We start from the raw sequence: 16,610 nt of genomic DNA, 5'->3' as shown, positions 1-16,610 counted from the left end.
GAACAGTATGGAGGTTCCTTAAAAAACTAAAAATAGAATTACCATATGATCCAGCAATATCACTCCTGGGCATATATCGAGAGAAAACTCTAATTTGAAAAGATACATGCACCCCAATGTTCATAGCAACATTATTTACAATAGCCAAGACATGGAAGCAACCTAAATGTCCATTGACAGATGAATGGATAAAGAAGATGTGGTACATGTATACAATGGCATATTACTCAGCCATAAAAAAGAATGAAATAATGCCATTTGTAGCAACATGGATGGACCTAGAGGTTATCATACTAAATGAAATAAGTCAGAAAGAGAAAGACAAATATCATATGATATCATTTTTATGTGGAATCTAAAAAGAAGGTACAAATGAACTTATATACAAAATGGAAACAGACTCACAGACATAGAAAACAAACTTATGGTTACCAAAGGGGAAAGGGTGGGGGGAGGATAAATTAGGAGTTTGGGATTAACAGATACACACTACTATACATAAAATAGATAAACAACAAGGTCCTACTATACAGAACAGGGAACTATATTCAATAGCCTGTAATAAACCATAATGGAAAAGAATATGAAAAAGAATATATATATATATATATATATATATATAAAAATGGAATCACTTTGCTGTATACCAGAAACTAACACATCATAAATCAACTATACTTCAATAAAAATTTTCAAAAAAAAGAAATGACTTCTTAAAAGCAAGACTATCCCCTGCATCTGGGGGGAGAGTCTGAGGTTACCTGCAGTTAAGTGGCCTTGGCCACTAAAGTTAGTGAGAGTGGGGCTGGGGAAATGAATTCAGCAGGACTGCAAAGGAGAAAGAGTTTAGATAATAATGATAACAAACTTCTATCACTTACTGAACACCAAAATGTGCCAGCCACTGAGCTAGGTCCTTCACATGCATTATCTCCATCCTCACAACATCACAAGGTGTGTCTTTTTACACCCATTTTACATATGGGAACGCTAAGGCTCTGAGAGGCTAGGTACCATTCTTCTAGTAAGTGGCAGAGCCAGGGCACATACCTGTGATTTCACCAGACTCTTCCCTTCAAGGAGGCCAAATGAGAGTGACTGCAGGTAGAACTAGAAGTGACGTCACCACCTGCTGATGTTTAAAAGTTATTTCCCAGAAGAGGAAAGACCAGAAAATCGGTGTAGCCCCACCCATCAGTTCAGTGCCAGAAGTTCTCGATTTTTAATTTTAATGTTTTTGGCTTTAGAGAGGTAGGGAGGGAGGAAGAGGAGAGGGTGCAGGAGATGAGGATGGGGGTCTATAAGAAGCAGTTTGGTAACATGGGAAGAAAAGTGAAGACAGGATGCTCTTTCCTCTCCAACCTCCCTGGCAAGCAACCAGCTGGCTCTATAATTTAACTGTTTACTGTAGCAGGGACAAAGAACATTCTGCTTAGTGAAGTCCTTCCCGACAACAGCTAAATACCAGGGGGAAAAAACTGTGTGCACATCATATAATTAAAACATTTTCCTTGCTTTATTCTCCTAAAAATGTGCATAGGAAGGAATATACAATCACCAAAATACAACATCACAATCTGAAATACATTACTGAAGGAGTGTTCTTAGCTGGGAAACTTTAGACAGTGTTTTCATCACTTTGGGATGATGGTCCAGTGGAGATGCTGCAGTTCTCTGCAGCCTTGTAATCTCGAAGCCACCCAGCATGCTCTCACAGTGGGAACAATGCCTCAGGAGCCCATGTGGTCCACGAGCACAGCGTCTCATTTATTATCCAAGTGGCCTATTCTAGAAACCATCTTTTGGGTGTGCCTTTTCATTTGTTTCTTCTGTCCCACATGCTGAGAGTGATGACAAGGGTCATTTCTAGTTAATGTTGTGGACAGTGCACTTAAAGTGACCTTTCCAACTGAGAAGCAGCTATTCAGTCTGGATTTTTAAACAGTTTTCTCCAAAAAAAAAAAAAAAAAAAAAAAGTGGGTGTATTTCCTGAAAAGTCATACTTCTGAATTTAGACTTAGGTGCCTTTGGCTCTCTGAGTCTTAGTTCTTTTCACAAGAAACATGATGTTGTTAGCGTTTGAAAGAGAAAATAACTGTAGGGTTATTTTGCAGGGGCAAAAGGGAAGCGACTGTCAGCAGGGTGGAATATATATTTAGTCTTTCCAGTAGAAACACTACAATAAATACACAGATCACTTGGCAGGGTCTCTTCTCTCTTCTAGCAATTGCATGAGCTAGCTGTACTGAACTATAAAATGCTTCATGAAAACAATATTTGCTTGATGACTGGACTGATTTTTAAAATTTATAAAGTATTGACTTTTCTTTTTCAATTCACCTTTTTTTTCAATTCACCATTTTAGCATTTGAGATACACTCTGGTTGGTAAATGTTCTGAGCAAGGCATTTTGGGCACATCTTCAAAAATCACGAAGGAACTAAAATAGTTGACATATACCAAGTGACCAAAGCACTTAATTCATCTTGATCTGTCTTTTAATTTAATTTTTAAGTTACTGACAAAATCTGGCATCTCTTCACATCCAGGGCAATTTGGAGCTTTCTGTCTCCCAATCATCAGCTACTGTGTTAGCCACTGAACAACAACAATGTGTCACTGGCCTATGTAGAACGGATCTTAAACAAAAGGCTTCTTTTTGATTGTTTGCATTTTTCCCCTTCCCTCTGGTAACCGAGAGTGAAATGTAATAAAAGCTGATACTTAGCAATGCAGAGTTTTAGAGATGCCAAGTTTAATTAGCCTTTATATGTGATCATGTTGTCTCAGGATGCTTAGGAATAATTTTTTGTTTGTTGACTGTCCTTGCTCAGCTCAGACAGGGCAGGGGCCATGCTGCCGGGATGGAGCGAGGAGAGCAGGCAGGAGGGGATGAGCTCGGGTCTCTTTGCAGTAGTTGTCGATGTCACGCTGAATTGCAGAGCTCTCACTAATCGTCTTCCTTGGTGCTCGTCTGAAAGACCTAGGACTTTGATATTTTAAATTGCCTTTGTCAGTACAATTTATGGCTTTGAGTCTTTGCACAAGGCATGTTTCAACGGCCCCAGGCTCCACTGCACTTAACCTTTATCTACACCCATTGAAGGACCTTGCTAACATGTCCATGGTAGGGCAAAGAGGCCAGCCACTCAGATGATGCCTGTGTGCTGGTCGGGCCTGGCCTGGCTCCTGCACTAACATGCCCCGGAGGCTGGGGAAGGATACAGCTGGCCAGAGGCTCCCGTCCCTCATATACCATCCTCTCCGATGCAGGTGGCTCAGTGACTGCTGTCCAGCCCAAGGGAACGCTGCACACGATCCAGGTGCTCAGCCCAGAGAGAATGTTCCCTATTGAAACCACGTTGGGAACACGGCCCTTCAAAGCCAGTCTCTGTGGGTCCTTCTGTTATTTGGAAAAGACCATGTCAAATGTCTAACAAAAGTGTTTAAATAGTCCCTCTCCTTTTTGGTGATTTGTGTAGGAAAAGAGGGTTAAATCTGGTGTCTGTCCTTGGCAGAGAAAACTTGCATACTCCAGCACTATCATTTATTCATATAGAACATGTATAGAATATATAGATGGATATAGATAAGCAATGTTTGAAAATTTAGTTAAAAGTAACAAAATAGGGCATTCTTTGATTTGAAACCCCATTGACTAGAAAAATGGTCTGTACTTTAAGGAAGAATTTGGCTTGTCAAAGTATGGGCAAAATGTACATAGTGAAGACATTTCTAACAACAGTGTTGCCTAAAATTCATGAGAACCTAAAAGAAAACAGAATTCCTTCTCTTTAACCTGTGTCATTTTCAGTGTATGGCTTAAATGGCAAAACACAAATTAAACTTGAATATCATTTTAAGTTAAAAAAGTTAGAGAGAAATGAATTTTTCTCATGTTAACTTTAATTAATGCACTTATTTAATCTTGAACAGTTTGATACTCACTTGGGTCTTCTTCCTTTTGAAAATTACTTTTGAAAACAAATATAACAGTTACAGATTCAATTATTTAAAAATACTATTTTCTGTAATATGATAAATGTTTACCTCAGCTTGTTAAACTAAAGGCTGTAATCCCAACCTTCCATTGTGAACTCATTTCTGTATGAGATTCATTAAAAATTTTATTACTGTGTAGATCACACAATGGAATAACAGTGTTAATAACTAGATACTGTAGCTGCAGGATTTGCAACCTACTCTCATGAAGCTAACCGCCCCAGGGCCAGCGGCTGCTCATTTATTTCACCATATTTAAATCAATTGCTAAGGCAGTCAGACAATAAATTGCGTGCCCATCTCTGGTAATAAAATTGGCATCTCAAACAGCAGAGGCTTGTACAAAGATTTAATAGCTCCTCCTTTCGTGATGGATTCTTCTTTGTACCATTTTTTCAGGGAAGGTGCCTAGATGTAAAGTAACATTCTTTTTCTGCCTTCTTGTTAGATTCTCTGATTTACCACCGTATAGTTGAGTCCAACTTTTTCAGTTTCTGTAAAGCTCCCCTTACTGCTTGAGGGGAATTCTTTTGTCTGGGCAGCAGAACAAGATAACTGACTTAATCTTCCTAGTAACACGTGAGTCGCCATGTATCATTTTAATCTGCAAAACACTAGGGCTGAGTAGTGTCACATGCTGATTTTACTTTTCTATGAGAAAGTGACTCCCTGGTTCAATGACGGATTGCTTGTTCTCTTTAAACAACAGTCAAGATGGTGAATGCCCTGGGGTGATAGACAGAGTGTGCAATGGGAATGGGGGCCAATCTGATGGCCCGGTTCAAGTTCACCTGACAAAGCTGGAGCAGTCTGCAAGCAGCATTTGAGAAAGGATTATTCACACTGGCATTATAGTTTTGAATGCATTTTTCTCCTTGTGCAGCTGCAAAGCTCCCTCACACTGAAGGTTTATGCACCATAATAAAGAGATTTATTTTTTTTTTCTCTCACTCTCTCTTGCTTCTTACACTTTACACCTAGTTTCTACTGAACTGTTCAGGCAGAGGACATCTGTATAACCAAACTGCACAGAACAAGCATCATCCTCAAAACAATAGCAGTGCTGAAAGACAGTAACAAAAGCCTGACATTTCTGATGTTCGAAGGGACAGAAATTGTCTCCTTATGTTGAACTCAACTCCTCAAACTTAGCTTTCAAAATATTGTCATTTCACAACTCTACACACAAAAGATTATAATATAAATTAATTATTTAGTTCAATAATGGAATTTTTCTAAAAATTACTTGAAAATTTCCTAATATCAATTTTGCTATGAGAAATTAAAGAATAGGGGGAAGAAGTTAGAAAAAAGTAAACATCATGAAGCAAAATAGTTTTCCTTATAAAAACAGAGGTGGGGCTGAGGGGAACTTTGCTGTTCTTTCCTTCCAACTTTCTCCATCGTTCTGTCCATCCACTTATCTACCCACAACCCACCTTATTGCAGAACGGTTTTCTGAAGGCTGGAGAGCTCAGACATTCTTTACTTCTATAATTAAGACATAAATTATCATTGCCTCTTGCCTTATTGTAGCAAGAGGTAGTTAGCTAATAAGCACTTACTGAGCATATAAAATACATAGAATTACCACTGATGTCTCATTCATTTACTCACTTACTTAAACAAAAATGAACTAATTACCAACTGTTAAGCAGACACTATAAAATGCAAGTGTGGGATGGGGGATACAAAGGGGCCCAAGGCTCAGTTTAGGCTAGTGAGATAGACAGAGTCACCTTCGAGGGGGCCTCCGAGTGATCCCTGCCTCTTGCTGTTCATGCCCTTTTGATCTCCTCCCACACGGTACCAGGGTTGGTCTGTGCAACTAACAGAATATAAAAGTGATAGTATGTCACGTCTGAAGCTAGGTTATAAAAGATGTTGTGACTTCTGTTCCTCTTGACCTTAAGATTTTTTGCTCTGGTTGAGGCCAGCTGCCATATTGTCATATGGACAGGCCCACGTGGTGAAGAAGTGAGGTCTCTGACCAACAGTCATCAAGGAAGATGCCTCCTGCCAACAGTCACATGAGAAGGCTTGGAAGCAGAACCTTAAGTCCCAGTCAAGCTTTCAGATGACTGCAGTTCCACTGACATTTTGACAGCAACCTCAAGAGAGATTCTGAGTCAGCACTACACAGCAAAGCCAATCCCCAATCCCCAAGATCTGTAGTAACTTTGAGATGGTAGATAATTGTTATTCTCAGCCTCTAAAATTTGGGGGTAATTTGTCATGAAGCAATACATAAATAATACGACAGATAATTATAATTCACCTATAGTGTAGGTAATACGACACAAGGGTATATTAGCTTCCATGATAACTGTGCAGTGATCGTTGCATAGTTATTCGGGGAGTTCAAAGGAGGGGTAACTTACCTAGGTTGTGGGAAGGGAGGGAATGAGAATGAAGGGTATCAGGGAGGGTTTTCTGAAGGTGGTGTTGGTTGAAGTGAGCCTTCAAGGATGAGAAGATATAGGGTGTAATTGTCCCTGTAGGTATAAGCATGAAAACACTCACCAAGTGACAAAGCATCTTTGTACCGGGGTGGAAGGAGGCAGGGTGGACTACAAACTGACACCATAAGTAGTTCGGTGTTCCTAGAGAGTATATTACAAGACTGACAGTGGCAATGGGCTAAAGGAGAAAGCACTATATGATCGTCCATAATGTGGACTTTCTACTGAAAAAGAGAACCGTTTGAATTTCTTATTAAATACTATTTTTTGGTATAAGAAATACATGCTTATTGCAGAAAACTTGGAAAATATAGATAATAAAGAAGAAAATAAAATTCCCTACCACCAATACACTAGCCAGGGAAAAACACAATACACATTTCCATATATTGTCTATATATTATTTTTTCTATTTACATATATATACTGAGATTGTGATCAATACTATAAATGCTAGTTTATAGATTGCTTTTCTTTACTTTGAAGTTTGTATATCATTAAATATTTCTGGAAATATACAATTTCAATGGATGAATAATATTTAGGCATATGGATAAATTATAATATATAACTATTTCCCTGCTCTTGAAAAATTATTTTTTATTTTTTTAAATTTTTTTTTACTATTATAAGTAAAGTTATAACAGACATGCTTGTATATAAACATTTGTTCACATTTCTGATTATTTCCTCATCAGAGATTTGTAGAAGTACAATTACTGGGTCCAAGAATGAACATGATAGATTGTCAAAGTTCTTTCCGTAAAGGCTGTCATAGTTTACATTCCCTTCATCAGTTATAAGAGAGTTTCTTCCAACCTTTCCAGAATTATTACCTTTTAACACATTTGCGATTTGATGACTGAAAATAGTATTTCCTTTTTTTGTGAATTCACTATTTACACTCTTTGTCTGTTTTTTCCTCCTTGTTTGTTAGTGTTTTATGGTAGGATTTAAAGCAAGTTAATGACATGGTAAGGTTTGTATTTAAGAGAGATCACCAGTGTCTCGGAGGATAATGTGGGGCAAAACAGGAGTCATAGATCACACAGACCTCAATTAAGGTTCTGGTCATAGGGACAGAGAAAGAAATGAATTCAAGAAGAGCTAGAGAAGGACTCACAGAGAGTTTCCTCACATTATTACCTACATCCCTATTCACGCCCATGTGCATTGCACTCAGGGCTCTGCCTTCTCACCTGTTACCATGGGTAAACTATCCGTGCTTTGGTCTAAAGCCATTCCCTCCATTTGTATGATTCCATCCCTCTCACCTACTCAACGGCATTGCACCAACAATTCTTTATTCTGTTTCTCCTGTATCATCATTTCTTAAATCTCTTCAACTCTCCCATCAATATGCTGTAATTTCTCCCATTTACAAAAAAAGAATCTGTATCTCTCCTGATTCCACTTTCCCCACTACATACCACACCATTCCTTTGTTCCCTATTACAGCAAAACACACAGAGGGTTCTATTTGCTCTTCCTCCAATTCTTTTCCTCTCTTCTCTCTTAAACCCTTTTGTGTGGATACACTCTAAGGTAAACCCCAGAGAATCACACCCTTGTATAACTCCCTCCCCTTGAATGTGGGTGTAAGTTGTGAGTGGCTTCTATCCATCAGAATAGGCTCTTAATTAGGTTATGTTACATAAAACTCCCTCTTAACCTACTGGAAAGGAAAGAGATGCTCTCCTGCTGGTCTTGAAGAAGCTTAGCTGATGAGAGGCGCTGTGAAAGGGCCCCTTGGCAGGAAGCTGCAGGTGGCCCTCTGCCAACAGCCTACAGAGAAATGTGGGCCTCAGCCCTGCAACTGTGAGGAGATGATTCTGCAACAACCTGGTGAGCTTGGCAGTGCATTCTCCCCTTGTTAAGCCTCCAGATGAGAACACAGTTGGCCAACACCTTGATCACAGCCCAGGGAGACACCGAGCAGAGGACCAGCTAAGCTGTGCCCAGCCTTCTGACCCATGGTGACTGTGCCATGATAAATGAGTGTTGCTTTGAGCTGCTAAGTGTGTGGTAATTAATTGGGCAGCAAAAGAAAACTAACACACCTTTCCAGGCAAGTTTTCAACCCCAGTATGAAACTACACTGCCCATATCAAGGTCAGCAGGGAACGCCACATCGCTAACTTCAACAATGTAGTTCACAGCCCTCATCTTATCTATCAGCAGCATCTGACACAATGGATCATGCCCTCCTTGATTCATTTTCTTCACTTGATTGAGAGGATTTCCTCTCCTTCATTCTCTTTTTCTCCTTTTAGAACTCCAGCTAGTGATGTTAGTTAGACCTTCTCCTTCTTTCCTCCAAATCTCTTAGTCTCTTTTATATTTTCTATCCCTTTATCTTTCTGCTGCATTTTGGTTAATTTCTTCACATTTCCCTTCCATTTTAATAATGCTTACTTGAGCTATGCCTAGTCAGCTATTTAACCTTTCTATTAAATTATAAATATCAGTGACTGTATTTTTCACTTTTGAGAAAGTCTGTGGCTCTTTTTAAACCCAGCTGGTCTTTTCCTGTATTTATACAAAGCTTAAAAGTATTTCAGAAAACGAATACTGGATATTTATTGTTACTTTTATACAAAATATAAGTGTATCATATTAAATAAATGAGTAACAACATTAAGGGGAATGAGAACCAACAGTTTCCGGGCAGCGATTGCCTCTTGTGGGGAGGAGGAGGTAGAGATCAGGACATTTAATTTCTTAAGCCAGATATATGGGTGTTGGTGTAAATAAATAACAATTTAAAGAGATTTTTAAAATGTGATTTTCTGCAAATTCCTCTCAATAGTTCTATTTCTGCCTTTTGAAATACAGAGATATGTATTGTTTCAAAATCTTTATTCCTTTCAAATTCCTGACTTTGCTAGTCTCATCTAACTTAGCAGGTATCCTATCTTTTTCACTTCACAAAGAAAAATGTGTTCTGACATATGCTTTCTAATAACGTCTCTATTACCTTCAATTTCCAGTTTCTTCACCCATTATTACCCCTTTTTCTTTTACGTTAGTAGAGATATCAATATTTCTTTGTAATATGTTACCAACAAACCATATGTAACAAAGTGTGTAAACATCCCGACCTTTTTTTTTTCCGCTTTCATCTTCTACAACAAGGGTTGACAAAGTTTTTTGGTAAAGGGCCAGACAGTAAATATTTTTGACTTTGCAGGACAAATAGTCTCTGACACAACTGTTCCACTCCGCCACTGTAACACAAAATCAGCCGGAGACAATACATAACTGGGTGAGTGTGACTGTGCTGCAGTAAAACTTTACAAAAACAGATGGCGGCAGGATTTGATCCATGGGCCAGTTTGCTGATCCCTGTTCTACAACATCCAAAAGGTCACTCTGGGGCTTCCCTGCTGACGCAGTGGTTGAGAGCCCGCCTGCCAATGCAGGGGACACGGGTTCGTGCCCCGGTCCGGGAAGATCCCACATGCCGCGGAGCGGCTGGGCCCGTGAGCCATGGCCGCTGAGCGTGCGCGTCCGGAGCCTGTGCTCCACAACGGGGGAAGCCACAACAGTGACAGGCCCGTGTGAAAAAAAAAAAAAAAAAAAAGTTACTCTGTCAGTTAATGGCTTCTTTTTGCTGCTAGCAATCTCTTTTCACTGTCCTCAGTCTCTCACCCAATACATAATTCTATTTCTTCTTGATTTTTCTGCAGGATTTTACATTGTCGAACACTCATTATATTCATTTCTGATTAGTTTGTTTGATGTAAATCTTGGTTTTGATCATCTCTATCTATCCAGTCCTTTGGAGTTTTCTTGGTATTTTTTCCTTTATACGATCTTACATTTAAAGAACATTTCTGGAGATTTAAAAATATATACAAAAGCAGGGGCTTCCCTGGTGGCGCAGTGGTTGAGAGTCCGCCTGCCGATGCAGGGGACACGGGTTCGTGCCCCAGTCCGGGAAGATCCCACATGCCGCGGAGCGGAGCCACAATTACTGAGCCTGCGCATCTGGAGCCTGTGCTCCGCAACAAGAGAGGCCGCAACGGTGAGAGGACGGCACACCGTGATGAAGAGTGGCCCCCGCTTGCCACAACTAGAGCAAGCCCTCGCACAGAAACGAAGACCCAACACAGCCATAAATAAATTAATTAATTAAAAAAAATATGTATCTACAAAAGGGGAAAGACTAGTGTAATGAATTCTTATGTACCCTTCTCCTTGCTTCAATACTATCAAGAAAAAGCCAAGCATCTTTCACTTTTTTTTGGCTTTAGTATTTTTAAAAGACGTCACTTCATTAATTTTATCTAACACTCAATACACATTAAAAATCCCTAATTGTCCCCAAAATGTTATTTTATTATTGATTTACTGTCCCACTTTTACTGATGATTGATTGAGGTGTAGAGTCACCTCATTATAACAAGAGACACTCCTATCACCAGGAAATTCCAAGGGATTTAGGAGCTCTGTGCCAGGAACCAGGGACAGAGACAATATATATATTTTCTGATTTTTCCAAATGGTGGATAGGGTTGGTATAGTGAGCTAATTTGCTTATCCCCTTTCTCAAATGGAAAACTTTAAGTGCTTCACTATTAATTATGATATGCCTTTAAAAAAAAAAGTTAAAATACCCTTTATCTGATTCAGAACCTTTTCCTTTATGCCTAGTTTGCAAAGAGCTTTTTTTAACCATAAACTGATTTGTCTACATCTTCGAGATTATAATATGATTTTCCTCCTTTATTTTGTTAATAAGATAAATTAAAAATTTTTCTTTAATAAACTTTTGTTAGTTTGGGTTTTTCAAGAAGCCAATGCCAAGAAGGGATTAGACATATAAGGTATTGGTTGGGAGAAATGACTGTAAAGGATCAGTGGGGGAGACCATGATGGAGGTCTGGCACTGTGAAAGGAGAGGGCAGACAGAGGAGGACTGGGCAGGAAGAGTCTCAACAGAGACCACAGCAGAGTGCTAAGAAGGTTCTGGTCAGGCTGATGGGAAGAGCTTGTGCATAGTCACCCGTTAGAAGTATTTTGCGCCTGGCATCCTTGCTTTACTTAGTCACTGGCTGAGAGCCACTGGGGGAGCATGACTTCAATTGTGAACACAGTGGTAGATCGAGAGGGGTGCAAGCTGGGGGTGTCAGTCAACTATACTCCCCGTATCAGGAGATCTGAATGGTTCTCACCTGCTCCATCTGCAATTATGAAAAGACATGTGCAGTAAACTCAAACTGAGAAAGGAATAACTATTTAGAATTCAGAACCTGCACGTATGTAGGCCTGAGTCACATCACTAGGTAAGGCACTCAGATTTGCTGAGGTAATAGTTAAGGGAAATTTAGAATGAATAGTGGAGGAGGGAGAGAGTGTGTACCAGTTGCAGCCCCGAAGACTAACTGCAGTAAGGGAATAGCTCACCAATCTTTCTGTAAACTTCCGGTGAGCTCATGGAGGCGCTGATCCCCAAACCTGTGAAGCACCAGATCTGTGTGGTGCAAGGGCAGACTGTGGTGGCCATCAAAATGCACCATCTTCCCTCAGACCTCTCACAAGTGTAAATGCACTAGAAGAAAATATGGGAGGATTAAAAATAACAAAACCCAGAGTAGGGAAGATCTACGGAAGACATATAACCTAGAAGCCATAAAATAAAAGACTGATGAATTCAAGTGTATAAAACAAATTCTGCATGGAAAAAAGGTTCATACAAAGTCAAAAGACAAACAAAAAAAAAGGAACGCATATCACAAAGGCCTGAATTCTTTAATATATATATAAAGAACTCCTAAATCAATAAGAAAAACACCAATAGTATCAGTCTTGATGGACAGTGACAAAAGCTCCAAAATTTCTGGCTTAAGCCAGAAAAGTTTATTTCTCATGTGTGTTTTCTGTCCATCGTGGGTCAGTGGGGCTCTTTCCTGTGATTTCCTCATTGCAGGACTTATGCTGATGAGCAGCTATCTCCTGGTGTACTCTTGGTAATTGCGCAGAGGGAAAGAGACTCTGCCCTGGTGTTGCCCTGGCAATTTAATATGGGCCTGAAAGTGATACTTATCAATGCCTCTCACAAATCATTGGCTGGAACCAGTCCCATGTTCCCACCTAAACCCAAGGGACCAGGCTGTGCCATAATTGGTGTCCCTGGAAGGAGGGGAGAGCCCGGCACTGGTGAGCAGCACTAAGTGGTCATTATCACTCTAGACAGTCTATGAATTATTTGGTTTCTCAATTGAAGGTCTTGTCAAAGAAAGGCGATGGCATATTTCATTACATTCCACATGCTGGTTATTAAAGAAGTAAAAAATTCCTCTCTTTCCAAAATTGGTAGTGACATCTTTCTGATCAACAGAGTGAATCTGGGGATCTGTGAGGTAGATAAGCCCTTTTCCATTACCAGTCACCCAACCTAAAAGAGAAATACATATGTCTGAGAATTAAATCCTCTATAAATGTCAGTAAAGTGTTTCTGGAAAAAAAAAACATATGTATAATATATACAAGACACTTTAAAAACCTGGTCATCCTCTGGTTTATGACAAATAAATTTCTGTTAAGGGACTTGGCGTTGCATATTCCAATTATTGCTTTAAGAAGAATAATTAAATATTGGGTAATTAAATTTGTCAAATATGACATACCAGACCCAGGAATTAGAGAGCAATAACATGCACTTAGTATAATTATTAAATCACAATATTTTCATGATTCAGAAGTTTCTTTAATGCTTCACTCATTAGTTCATACATTCCTCTGTTCATTAACAAATATTTATTGAGTGTACACACTGTATAAAACACTGTTTTGGGTGCTGGAGATACAGCAGTGAACAAGTTAGTAAAAAATCTCTGTACTCATTTGTGTAACATTCTTGTGAAGGGGGACAGATTAATAAATAATATAAGTAAGTAAAATATGTAATATAACAGAGTGATGATAAATGCTATGGAAGGGGGATAGAAAAGATCTTGGAGGATGGTCATAGAATCTTTACTAGAAATAATTATAATAAAACTCATCATTTAAATGAAGTATAGAATAATGGCTAATAATTATGATAAATAAAATACCAAACTGAAACAAAATTTAAATGTTAATGCAGATTTTAAAGGAAGTTAGATTCAAGTACACACAGCTTTCTGTTCCATAATGATTCCAGTTATGAAACCCAGTATCACACCTGTAATAAAGGTAAAGAGCTAGAGGAAAGAAAGTGTGGAAAGACTGTGACACATTAAAACATGCAGTCATAAGAAACCTACATCACTCAAATCCACTTGAGTGAAATTTTAAAAAAAGCTGTTACGGATTTGCTCTAGAATGAAGCCCAAGAGAATGTGAGCCAGATCTTCTCACTGATTATTTGACACCTTAGACACTTGTAGAAAGCTTTAAACATTTTTTCTAGGCATCATTTGCTACATACAGCAAAATTGATTAATTTAATTCCAAATAGTAGCCTATGCACTGAACAATCTATTTATTAAATAATGATTAGTAGAGCTAGTTACAAAACCTCACATTTACATATAAATAATACTAAAAATAAAAAAATAATTCCCAGTTTCACATACCTTGTAAATCGACCACAACATCTCTATGATTGGAAAACTCATAAGAAAAGTGGCCGTAAGCCAAGCCATATTCTGTGGCTTTGTATTCTGTTTTCACCACTTTCGTGTTATTTGACAATTTTACAAATTCTCCCAGTATGTAAGGTTCCACACTGACACATCCTTTTATTGTCTTGCCCTCTAAAATCTGAAAAGTAGAAATGGGAGACAGTATAACAATGGTGAAGGCCATGGTCTTTGAGGTCAGAAGATCTCAATTTGAACCCAGGCTTTGCCACTCAGGAGCACTATTACTTCTCTTGATTTTGGTTTCCTTATTTGTAAAGTGGGTGTAATAATAGCTATAGGACCATTAAAAGGATTATATGAGACCATGCATGTAAAGTGCTTAACATGTATGTGGCATATAATAGAACCTAAAGTTTTTATTATTCTTTTATTAAAAAGTACAAATAAAAATTAGTCCATGAAGTGACCTATGCTAGGGGGCTGGCTTGCCAGGGCATGTAGCTAGATCATGCACTGTGACTCTGGGTTAGAATATCAGCTCAAGCATTTTTGTGCAATGTGATCTATTTTGTAGACTGTAGAACTATTTTGTTTCAAAGGTTAGAGTTAATGTTTGTTTGTTAAATGCCCAGCATAGTGCTTCACATAAAGAAATTGCAAAATAGATAATAGCTATTATTAAATAAGTAATAAAATATGGGTCTAAAAATATCTCTGACCAAAGTAAAAAAAAAAAATTCTTTAGGGTGTAAATATGCTAAGATCCAGCACCTTTGGGGAAGCAGGGTATTCTTAATCCAAAGAAGAGAAATGTCAGTGGGGATGGGTGCCTTTGCATATTTAAACAGATATCATAGTGAAGAGGGATTGGTCTCAACGGTCCCAGAGGGAAGAGCTACAATCCAGGTAGAAATTAGAAGATGACCGATCTGGGCCAACTTCCTAACAACTGGAATTATTTAAAGTAAAAAAAACGATAATTATCTTTTTCTTACTGAAGGTGTTTAAGCTATGGCTTAGTTATCACTTGATTGCAAGGGGTGGGGGTCAATGAGTGTGAAACAGGATTTATGCATCATGTTGAGGGAATAATTTGTATTAGATATGATCTTTAGGGTCCCTTCTCTCTCTCTAAAAGTACAAAGACAACACAAAGGAAAAGTATACTAAAAATGCTAACTCGACAATGACGGACCAGGTACCAGGATCAACAGATCTTCAAATGTGACTTGAAGGATCCAATGATGCATCAGGGTACAGAGGGTCATATTTCTTACATATCTTACAAGTAGTTGAAGCAGATGAAGTAGACGAAGGAAGCTGGTAACTGAGTTTATTGAATTTTACCAGAATGATGGTGGAGGTAGATGAATGGTAGGTTGGCAGTAGAAATCTAACCTAATATATATTTACAGTCCTGCTTAATCAAACTCTTGATTTCTTTAATCTTACCAGTAATACTGAGGATGGTATGTAGAATATCTGTGTGTGAATATTTTGTTCATAAAGTCTCTTGTTAAATTCTGTCACATAGTGCTGTGCAGTCATCTGCCTCTCCACATCGATGAAGTGGTGCCAGAGCCCCTTCTGCTCCTTATATTCTTTCCCAACATATCTGTGAATGGAAAAAACCACACGAAGAAATGCAAAGTGATCCTACTATACAGTAAGAAAGAAGACGTCAAGAGAGATATGCAAAAAAGCTTGAAAGATGTTACTCTTTCTCCGCCTTAGATTGTTACTGTATCCTACTATACAGTAAGAAAGAAGAGGTCAAGAGAGATATGCAAAAAAGCTTGAAAGATGTTACTCTTTCTCCGCCTTAGATGTTATCCTATCTCATGACTCAAATAATTTTGTAAGAGCCACCTGAACAGTGAAACATGATTCATACTAGCTGACTGATGGTTAAGTCTATGTGTCAACCTGATTTGTCCATAGGGTGCCCAAGTATTTGGTCAAACATTATTCTGGGTGTTTCTGTGAGGGTGTTTTTGGATGAGTTTAACATTTAAATCAATAGACTGAGTAAAGTAGGTTGCCCTCCCTAATGTGCGTGGGCCTCATCCAGTTGAAGGGACAAATGGAACAAAAGGCTGACCTTCTTTCAAGTAAAGAATTCTTGCCTGACTGCTTCTGAGCTGGGACACTGATCTTTTCCTGCTTTGGGACTTGAACTGAAACATCATCTCCTCTTGGGTCTCAAGCCTGCTGGCCTTTGGACTGGAACTACATATCATTAGCTCTCCTGGATCTCCAGCTTGCCAATTATAGATGCTGAGACTTGCTAGCCTCCATAATTATGGGAGTCAATTCCTAAAAATAAATCTTTATGTATATATGTATACATATATATATATATATATATATATATGTATGTATATATACACACAGACACACACACACATATACATTACTGGTTTTGTGTTTCTGGAGAATCCTAATACAATGACCCCAGATGATACTGATTTTAAAGAGAAAGTGTCCACTTAGTGTAGCAGTTCACCAGACTTCTTTGGTAAGTCAAGGGAGCCAGCATGGGTACTGGAAAGTGCATGGACTCTGGAAGCAG

The 16,610-nt window shown here is 38.6% G+C and overlaps 1 protein-coding gene across 16 annotated transcripts in view; it reads right to left on the bottom strand.

Annotated features, from left to right (window-relative positions):
- Positions 1-631: 631 nt before the first annotated feature.
- ALPK1 (alpha kinase 1) overlaps positions 632-16,610 on the bottom strand; it is a 144,215-nt gene continuing 128,236 nt past the window's right edge. For 13 of the 16 annotated variants that reach the window (XM_027103536.1, XM_027103531.1, XM_027103537.1 and 10 more), the window contains 3 exons: positions 15,491-15,653; positions 14,030-14,216; positions 12,200-12,864 (listed from right to left, as the gene is read on the bottom strand). In XM_027103536.1, the coding sequence (XP_026959337.1) occupies positions 12,665-12,864; positions 14,030-14,216; positions 15,491-15,653 (550 nt within the window). In that variant the 3' untranslated portion in view covers positions 12,200-12,664. Of the gene's footprint in view, positions 5,494-6,383; positions 6,498-11,873; positions 12,019-12,199; positions 12,865-14,029; positions 14,217-15,490; positions 15,654-16,139; positions 16,355-16,610 lie in introns of those variants that run through there. The other 3 variants (XR_003432252.1, XR_003432253.1, XM_027103544.1) reach the window with 3 other exon arrangements.

This window comes from Aethalodelphis obliquidens, unplaced genomic scaffold (genome assembly GCF_003676395.1).
Source record: "Aethalodelphis obliquidens isolate GAN/ISIS:26980383/991018 unplaced genomic scaffold, ASM367639v1 scaffold6, whole genome shotgun sequence".
NCBI lineage: Eukaryota > Metazoa > Chordata > Mammalia > Artiodactyla > Delphinidae > Aethalodelphis > Aethalodelphis obliquidens.
This window is presented reverse-complemented; position numbering and strand designations above follow the sequence as displayed.